Here is a 10,000-nt window from a genome sequence, read left to right on the forward strand (position 1 = left end):
TTATAATCCCATGTGGGCTGGACATTTTAAACTATAAACACAGTGTTTTATAATCCCATGTGGGCTGGACATTTTAAACTATAAACACAGTGTTTTATAATCCCATGTGGGCTGGACATTTTAAACTATAAACACAGTGTTTTATAATCCCATGTGGGCTGGACATTTTAAACTATAAACACAGTGTTTTATAATCCCATGTGGGCTGGACATTTTAAACTATAAACACAGTGTTTTATAATCCCATGGGGCTGGACATTTTAAACTATAAACTATAAACATAAACTAGTGTTTTATAATCCCATGTGGGCTGGACATTTTAAACTATAAACACAGTGTTTTATAATCCCATGTGGGCTGGACATTTTAAACTATAAACACAGTGTTTTATAATCCCATGTGGGCTGGACATTTTAAACTATAAACACAGTGTTTTATAATCCCATGTGGGCTGGACATTTTAAACTATAAACTATAAACACAGTGTTTTATAATCCCAAGTGGGCTGGACATTTTAAACTATAAACACAGTGTTTTATAATCCCATGTGGGCTGGACATTTTAAACTATAAACACAGTGTTTTATAATCCCATGTGGGCTGGACATTTTAAACTATAAACACAGTGTTTTATAATCCCATGTGGGCTGGACATTTTAAACTATAAACACAGTGTTTTATAATCCCATGTGGGCTGGACATTTTAAATATAAACTATAAACACAGTGTTTTATAATCCCATCTGGGCTGGACATTTTAAACTATAAACACAGTGTTTTATAATCCCATGTGGGCTGGACATTTTAAACTATAAACTATGAATACAGTATATTAGAATCTCATGTCGGCTGGACATTTTAAACTATAAACTATAAACACAGTTTTTTATAATCCCACGTGGGCTGGACATTTTAAACTATAAACACAGTGTATTATAATCCCATGTGGGCTGGACATTTTAAACTATAAACACAGTGTTTTATAATCCCATGTGGGCTGGACATTTTAAATATAAACACAGTGTTTTATAATCCTATGTGGGCTGGACATTTAATCTATAAACACAGTGTTTTATAATCCCATGTGGGCTGGACATTTTAAACTATAAACTATAAACACAGTGTTTTATAATCCCATGTGGGCTGGACATTTTAAACTATAAACACAGTGTTTTATAATCCCATGTGGGCTGGACATTTTAAATATAAACTATAAACACAGTGTTTTATAATCCCATGTGGGCTGGACATTTTAAACTATGAACACAGTGTTTTATAATCCCATGTGGACTGGACATTTTAAACTATAAACACAGTGTTTTATAATCCCATGTGGGCTGGACATTTTAAACTATAAACACAGTGTTTTATAATCCCATGTGGGCTGGACATTTTAAACTATAATCACAGTGTATTATAATCCCAAGTGGGCTGGACATTTTAAACTATAAACACAGTGTTTTATAATCCCAAGTGGGCTGGACATCTTAAACTATAAACACAGTGTTTTATAATCCCATGTGGGCTGGACATTTTAAACTATAAACACAGTGTTTTATAATCCCATGTGGACTGGACATTTTAAACTATAAACTATGAATACAGTATATTAGAATCCCATGTCGGCTGGACATTTTAAACTATAAACACAGTGTTTTATAATCCCATGTGGGCCGGACATTTTAAACTATAAACACAGTGTTTTATAATCCCATGTGGACTGGACATTTTAAACTATAAACACAGTGTTTTATAATCCCATGTGGGCTGGACATTTTAAATATAAACTATAAACACAGTGTTTTATAATCCCATGTGGGCTGGACATTTTAAACTATAAACACAGTGTTTTATAATCCCATGTGGACTGGACATTTTAAACTATAAACTATGAATACAGTATATTAGAATCCCATGTCGGCTGGACATTTTAAACTATAAACACAGTGTTTTATAATCCCATGTGGACTGGACATTTTAAACTATAAACTATGAATACAGTATATTAGAATCCCATGTCGGCTGGACATTTTAAACTATAAACACAGTGTTTTATAATCCCATGTCGGCTGGACATTTTATACTATAAACACAGTGTTTTATAATCCCATGTGGGCTGGACATTTTAAACTATAAACTATAAACACAGTATATTAGAATCCCATGTCGGCTGGACGTTTTAAACTATAAACACAGTTTTTTATAATCCCATGTGGGCTGGACATTTTAAACTATAAACACAGTGTTTTATAATCCCATGTGGGCTGGACATTTAAACTATAAACACAGTGTTTTATAATCCCATGTGGGCTGGACATTTAAACTATAAACACAGTGTTTTATAATCCCAAGTGGGCTGGACATTTTAAACTATAAACACAGTGTTTTATAATCCCATGTGGGCTGGACATTTTAAACTATAAACACAGTGTTTTATAATCCCATGTGGGCTGGACATTTTAAACTATAAACACAGTGTTTTATAATCCCATGTGGGCTGGACATTTAAACTATAAACACAGTGTTTTATAATCCCATGTGGGCCGGACATTTTAAACTATAAACACAGTGTTTTATAATCCCATGTGGGCTGGACATTTTAAACTATAAACACAGTGTTTTATAATCCCAAGTGGGCTGGACATTTTAAACTATAAACACAGTGTTTTATAATCCCATGTGGGCTGGACAGTTTAAACTATAAACACAGTGTTTTATAATCCCATGTGGGCTGGACATTTTAAACTATAAACACAGTGTTTTATAATCCCATGTGGGCTGGACATTTAAACTATAAACACAGTGTTTTATAATCCCATGTGGGCCGGACATTTTAAACTATAAACACAGTGTTTTATAATCCCATGTGGGCTGGACATTTTAAACTATAAACACAGTGTTTTATAATCCCAAGTGGGCTGGACATTTTAAACTATAAACACAGTGTTTTATAATCCCATGTGGGCTGGACAGTTTAAACTATAAACACAGTGTTTTATAATCCCATGTGGGCTGGACATTTTAAACTATACACACAGTGTTTTATAATCCCATGTGGGCTGGACATTTTAAACTATAAACACAGTGTTTTATAATCCCATGTGGGCTGGACATTTTAAACTATAAACACAGTGTTTTATAATCCCATGTGGGCTGGACATTTTAAATATAAACTATAAACACAGTGTTTTATAATCCCATGTGGGCTGGACATTTTAAACTATGAACACAGTGTTTTATAATCCCATGTGGGCTGGACATTTTATACTATAAACACAGTGTTTTATAATCCCATGTGGGCTGGACATTTTAAATATAAACTATAAACACAGTGTTTTATAATCCCATGTGGGCTGGACATTTTAAACTATAAACTATGAATACAGTATTTTATAATCCCTTTTGGGCTGGACATTTTAAACTATAAACAAAGTGTTTTATAATCCCATGTGGGCCGGACATTTTAAACTATAAACAAGGTGTTTTATAATCCCATGTGGTCTGGACATTTTAAACTATAAACACAGTGTTTTATAATCCCATGTGGGCTGGACATTTTAAATATAAACTATAAACACAGTGTTTTATAATCCCATGTGGGCTGGACATTTTAAACTATAAACACAGTGTTTTATAATCCCATGTGGGCTGGACATTTTAAATATAAACTATAAACACAGTGTTTTATAATCCCATGTGGGCTGGACATTTTAAACTATAAACACAGTGTTTTATAATCCCATGTGGGCTGGACATTTTAAACTATAAACACAGTGTTTTATAATCCCATGTGGGCTGGACATTTTAAACTATAAACACAGTGTTTTATAATCCCATGTGGGCTGGACATTTTAAACTATAAACACAGTGTTTTATAATCCCATGTGGGCTGGACATTTTAAACTATAAACACAGTGTTTTATAATCCCATGTGGGCTGGACATTTTAAACTATAAACACAGTGTTTTATAATCCCATGTGGGCTGGACATTTTATACTATAAACACAGTGTTTTATAATCCCATGTGGGCTGGACATTTTAAACTATAAACACAGTGTTTTATAATCCCAAGTGGGCTGGACATTTTAAACTATAAACACAGTGTTTTATAATCCCATGTGGGCCGGACATTTTAAATATAAACACAGTGTTTTATAATCCCATGTGGACTGGACATTTTAAACTATAAACTATGAATACAGTATATTATAATCCCATGTGGGCTGGACATTTTAAACTATAAACTATGAATACAGTATATTATAATCCCATGTGGGCTGGACATTTTAAATATAAACTATAAACACAGTGTTTTATAATCCCATGTGGGCTGGACATTTTAAACTATAAACTATAAACACAGTGATTTATAATCCCATGTGGGCTGGACATTTTAAACTATAAACATAGTGTATTATAATCCCATGAGGGCTGGACATTTTAAACTATAAACTATGAATACAGTATATTATAATCCCATGTGCCTGGACATTTTAAACTATAAACACAGTGTATTATAATCCCATGAGGGCTGGACATTTTAAAATATAAACACAGTGTTTTATAATCCCAAGTGGGCTGGACGTTTTAAACTATAAACACAGTGTTTTATAATCCCATGTGGGCTGGACATTTTAAACTATAAACACAGTGTTTTATAATCCCATGTGGGCTGGACATTTTAAACTATAAACACAGTGTTTTATAATCCTATGTGGGCTGGACATTTTATACTATAAACACAGTGTTTTATAATCCCATGTGGGCTGGACATTTTATACTATAAACACAGTGTTTTATAATCCCATGTGGGCTGGACATTTTAAACTATAAACTATGAATACAGTATTTTATAATCCCATGTGGGCTGGACATTTTAAACTATAAACTATGAATACAGTATTTTATAATCCCATGTGGGCTGGACATTTTAAACTATAAACAAAGTGTTTTATAATCCCATGTGGGCTGGACATTTTAAACTATAAACAAAGTGTTTTATAATCCCATGTGGGCTGGACATTTTAAACTATAAACAAAGTGTTTTATAATCCCATGTGGGCTGGACATTTTAAACTATAAACAAAGTGTTTTATAATCCCATGTGGGCTGGACATTTTAAACTATAAACAAAGTGTTTTATAATCCCATGTGGGCTGGACATTTTAAACTATAAACAAAGTGTTTTATAATCCCATGTGGGCTGGACATTTTAAACTATAAACACAGTGTTTTATAATCCCATGTGGGCTGGACATTTTAAACTATAAACACAGTGTTTTATAATCCCATGTGGGCTGGACATTTAAACTATAAACACAGTGTTTTATAATCCCATGTGGGCTGGACATTTTAAACTATAAACACAGTGTTTTATAATCCCATGTGGGCTGGACATTTTAAACTATAAACACAGTGTTTTATAATCCCATGTGGGCCGGACATTTTAAATATAAACACAGTGTTTTATAATCCCATGTGGGCTGGACATTTTAAATATAAACACAGTGTTTTATAATCCCATGTGGGCCGGACATTTTAAATATAAACACAGTGTTTTATAATCCCATGTGGGCTGGACATTTTAAATATAAACTATAAACACAGTGTTTTATAATCCCATGTGGGCTGGACATTTTAAATATAAACACAGTGTTTTATAATCCCATGTGGGCTGGACATTTTAAATATAAACTATAAACAAAGTGTTTTATAATCCCATGTGGGCTGGACGTTTTAAACTATAAACACAGTGTTTTATAATCCCATGTGGGCTGGACATTTTAAACTATAAACTATGAACACAGTGTTTTATAATCCCAAGTGGGCTGGACAGTTTAAATGATGAACTAAGCCCTTTGTACCAATAGGGAACCACCTTTTTGCCTTGTTAATGGTTAAGATGCTGGTTTCCGAGCCGGTACCACCTACTTCAGTTTTGGATTGTGTGATCCGGACCCTCTGGGTCCCTGTTTGAGGCGTTCATACTCCTTATAGCTGCGGTAGTACTGTTGGATCAGAACCGCAGCCCGTCTAGACTGCTGGAATTTCTTCTGCTCATAGTAACTACGGAACTTAGACTGGATCAGTATCGCTGCCTGAGTCATCCTTTTATACAGAGCATACTGACAGAGGAGAGAAGAGAAGAGAAGAGAAGAGAGAGGAGAGGAGAGGGAGAGGGAGAGGAGAGGAGAGGAGAGAGAGAGAGAGAGAGAGGAGAGAGAGAGGGAGAGAGAGAGAGAGGAGAGGGAGGGAGGGAGGGAGGGAGGAGAGAAAGAGAGAGAGAGATAGAGGGGACAGGGGAGAGAGGAGGAGAGGAGAGAGGAGAGGAGAGGAGAGGAGAGGAGAGGAGAGAGAGAGAGAGAGAGAGAGAGGAGAGGGAGGGAGAGAGAGAGAGATAGAGGGACAGGGGGAGAGAGGAGAGGAGAGGAGAGGAGAGGAGAGGAGAGGAGAGGAGAGGAGAGGGAAGGAGAGGAGAGGAGAGGAGAGGAAGGAGAGGAGAGGAGAGGAGAGGAGAGGGAGAGGAGAGGAGAGGAGAGAGGGAAGGAGAGGGGAAGGAGAGGAGAGGAGAGGGAAGGAGAGGAGAGGAGAGGAGAGGAGGAGAGGAGAGGAGGGAGAGAGGAGGAGAGGAGAGGAGAGGGAGAGGAGAGGGAGAGGGAGAGGGAGAGGAGAGAGGAGAGGAGAGGAGAGGAGAGGAGAGGGAGAGGAGAGGAGAGGAGAGGGGTTGAAGAAAAGGGGAGGGAGAGTTACACATCTTCTTGAACACATATAAACATACATTTAAGGACTAACCCTAACCCTAACCCTAACCCTACAGCACACACTAACCCTAACCCTAACCCTAACCCTAACCCTAACCCTACAGCACACACTAACCCTAACCCTACAGCACACACTAACCCTAACCCTACAGCACACACTAACCCTAACCCTACAGCACACACTAACCCTAACCCTACAGCACACACTAACCCTAACCCTACAGCACACACTAACCCTAACCCTACAGCACTAACCCTAACCCTAACCCTACAGCACTAACCCTAACCCTAACCCTAACCCTACAGCACACACTAACCCTAACCCTACAGCACACACTAACCCTAACCCTACAGCACACACTAACCCTAACCCTACAGCACACACTAACCCTAACCCTAACCTACAGCACACACTAACCCTAACCTACAGCACACACTAACCTAACCCTACAGCACACCCTAACCTAACCCTACAGCACACACTAACCCTAACCTACAGCACACACTAACCTAACCTAACCCTAACCCTACAGCACACACTAACCCTAACCCTAACCCCTAACCCTACAGCACACACTAACCTAACCCTACAGCACACACTAACCCTAACCTAACCCTACAGCACACACTAACCCTAACCCTACAGCACACACTAACCCTAACCCTAACCCTAACCCTACAGCACACACTAACCCTAACCCTACAGCACACACTAACCCTAACCCTAACCCTAACCCTACAGCACACACTAACCCTAACCCTACAGCACACACTAACCCTAACCTAACCTAACCCTACAGCACACACTAACCCTAACCCTACAGCACACACTAACCCTAACCCTAACCCTAACCCTAACCCTACAGCACACACTAACCCTAACCCTACAGCACACACTAACCCTAACCCTACAGCACACACTAACCCTAACCCTAACCCTAACCCTAACCCTACAGCACACACTAACCCTAACCCTAACCCTAACCCTAACCCTTAACCCTAACCCTAACCCTAACCCTAACCCTTAACCCTAAACCCTAACCCTAACCCTAACCCTAACCCCTAACCCTAACCCTAACCCTTAACCCTAACCCTAACCCTAACCCTACAGCACACACTCCTCTTAAGGACTAACCCTAACCCTACAGCACACACTCCTCTTAAGGACTAACCCTAACCCTACAGCACACACACTAACCCTAACCCTACAGCACACACTCCTCTTTCACTCCAGCCTAATACACAGGTTCCACACGCCAAATGCAGAGACACAATCTACACAAAGCCTTTAGTGAATGACAGTAGAGACAATCAGAGGTTAGACACGTTACCTTCAGAGCTATCCATGTTAGCTAGCATGATAATATCAGAGAGAGAGAGAGAGATGGAGGGATGGAGAGAGGGAAGGAGGCGTGGAGAAAGAGAGATATGGTCGATGAGAGGACAAAGAGAGAGGACTATTAGTGTTGTTGACACACACAGCATGTCACAACTACATGCAGCAGGACAGTGACAGCGACTCTGCCTCCTCTCCAGTCAGAGGACAGGGACAGCGACTCTGCCTCCTCTCCAGTCAGAGGACAGGGACAGCGACTCTGCCTCCTCTCCAGTCAGAGGACAGGGGTTAGAGATCAGGCAAACCTCTGGGGTTTGGAGGTAAAGAAGTGTGTGCTGGGTAAAGGGGCGTGTCTCTACCTGCTTGTACTTCCTGTAGCATCGTTGAATGACGGCTGCTGCCATGTCCTGCTGTTCCTTCAACCTCCGACCCTGGACAGAGAGAATATGATCAGCTTCAGGTTAGGTCCCCCAGGGAACACTGTTAGGTCCCCCACTGTTAGCTCCCCCGGGGAACACTGTTAGGTCCCCCACTGTTAGGTCCCCCACTGTTAGGTCCCCAGGGAACACTGTTAGGTCCCCCACTGTTAGGTCCCCAGGGAACACTGTTAGGTCCCCCACTGTTAGGTCCCCAGGGAACACTGTTAGGTCCCCCACTGTTAGGTCCCCAGGGAACAGTGTTAGGTCCCCCACTGTTAGGTCCCCCAGGGAACAGTGTTAGGTCCCCCAGGGAACAGTGTTAGGTCCCCCAGGAAACAGTGTTAGGTCCCCCAGGGAACACTGTTAGGTCCCCCAGGGAACAGTGTTAGGTCCCCCAGGGAACACTGTTAGGTCCCCCACTGTTAGCTCCCCACTGTTAGGTCCCCCAGGGAACAGTGTTAGGTCCCCCAGGGAACACTGTTAGGTCCCCCACTGTTAGGTCCCCCAGGGAACACTGTTAGGTCCCCCACTGTTAGGTCCCCCACTGTTAGGTCCCCCAGGGAACAGTGTTAGGTCCCCAGGGAACAGTGTTAGGTCCCCCAGGGAACACTGTTAGGTCCCCCACTGTTAGGTCCCCCACTGTTAGGTCCCCCAGGGAACACTGTTAGGTCCCCCAGGGAACAGTGTTAGGTCCCACAGGGAACACTGTTAGGTCCCCCACTGTTAGGTCCCCCAGGGAACAGTGTTAGGTCCCCCACTGTTAGGTCCCCCACTGTTAGGTCCCCCAGGGAACAGTGTTAGGTCCCCCACTGTTAGGTCCCCCAGGGAACAGTGTTAGGTCCCCCACTGTTAGGTCCCCCACTGTTAGGTCCCCCAGGGAACAGTGTTAGGTCCCCCAGGGAACAGTGTTAGGTCACCCAGGGAACACTGTTAGGTCCCCCACTGTTAGGTCCCCCAGGGAACACTGTTAGGTCCCCCAGGGAACACTGTTAGGTCCCCCAGGGAACACTGTTAGGTCCCCCAGGGAACAGTGTTAGGTCCCCCAGGGAACAGTGTTAGGTCCCCCACTGTTAGGTCCCCCAGGGAACACTGTTAGGTCCCCCAGGGAACACTGTTAGGTCCCCACTGTTAGGTCGCCCAGGGAACACTGTTAGGTCCACAAATGGTATTTTAGTTATTACAGTTGCTTGTGGGCTAGAGACATTATCTACTGTACAGGCATGGAGTACATTTACATCATCTACTGTACAGGCATGGAGTACATTTACATCATCAACATATTTCTCCGGCAGCGCTGTCAATAACTGGAAGTAAGAGCAATATGCCTTCTCTAGAGAACAGAGGGAGAGAACAGAGAGAGAATAGAGAGAGAACAGAGAGAGAACAAAGAGAGAGAATTGAGACAAAAAACAGAGAGAGAGAACAGAGAGAGAGAACAAAGACAGAGAACAGAGAGAGAGAACAGAGAGAGAGAACAGAAAGAGA

At 41.1% G+C, this 10,000-nt stretch overlaps 1 protein-coding gene across 1 annotated transcript in view; it reads right to left on the reverse strand.

The window, feature by feature from the left end:
- The window catches only part of camta2 (calmodulin binding transcription activator 2), a 152,711-nt gene that overhangs the window by 4,288 nt on the left and 138,423 nt on the right, over window positions 1–10,000 (reverse strand). The window contains 3 exon segments of the mRNA XM_065022045.1: window positions 5,931–6,124; window positions 8,092–8,112; window positions 8,456–8,527. Coding sequence (XP_064878117.1) covers window positions 5,931–6,124; window positions 8,092–8,112; window positions 8,456–8,527 — 287 coding nt within the window.

The sequence above is a fragment of the Oncorhynchus nerka genome, linkage group LG8 (genome assembly GCF_034236695.1).
Source record: "Oncorhynchus nerka isolate Pitt River linkage group LG8, Oner_Uvic_2.0, whole genome shotgun sequence".
NCBI classification, from domain to species: domain Eukaryota; kingdom Metazoa; phylum Chordata; class Actinopteri; order Salmoniformes; family Salmonidae; genus Oncorhynchus; species Oncorhynchus nerka.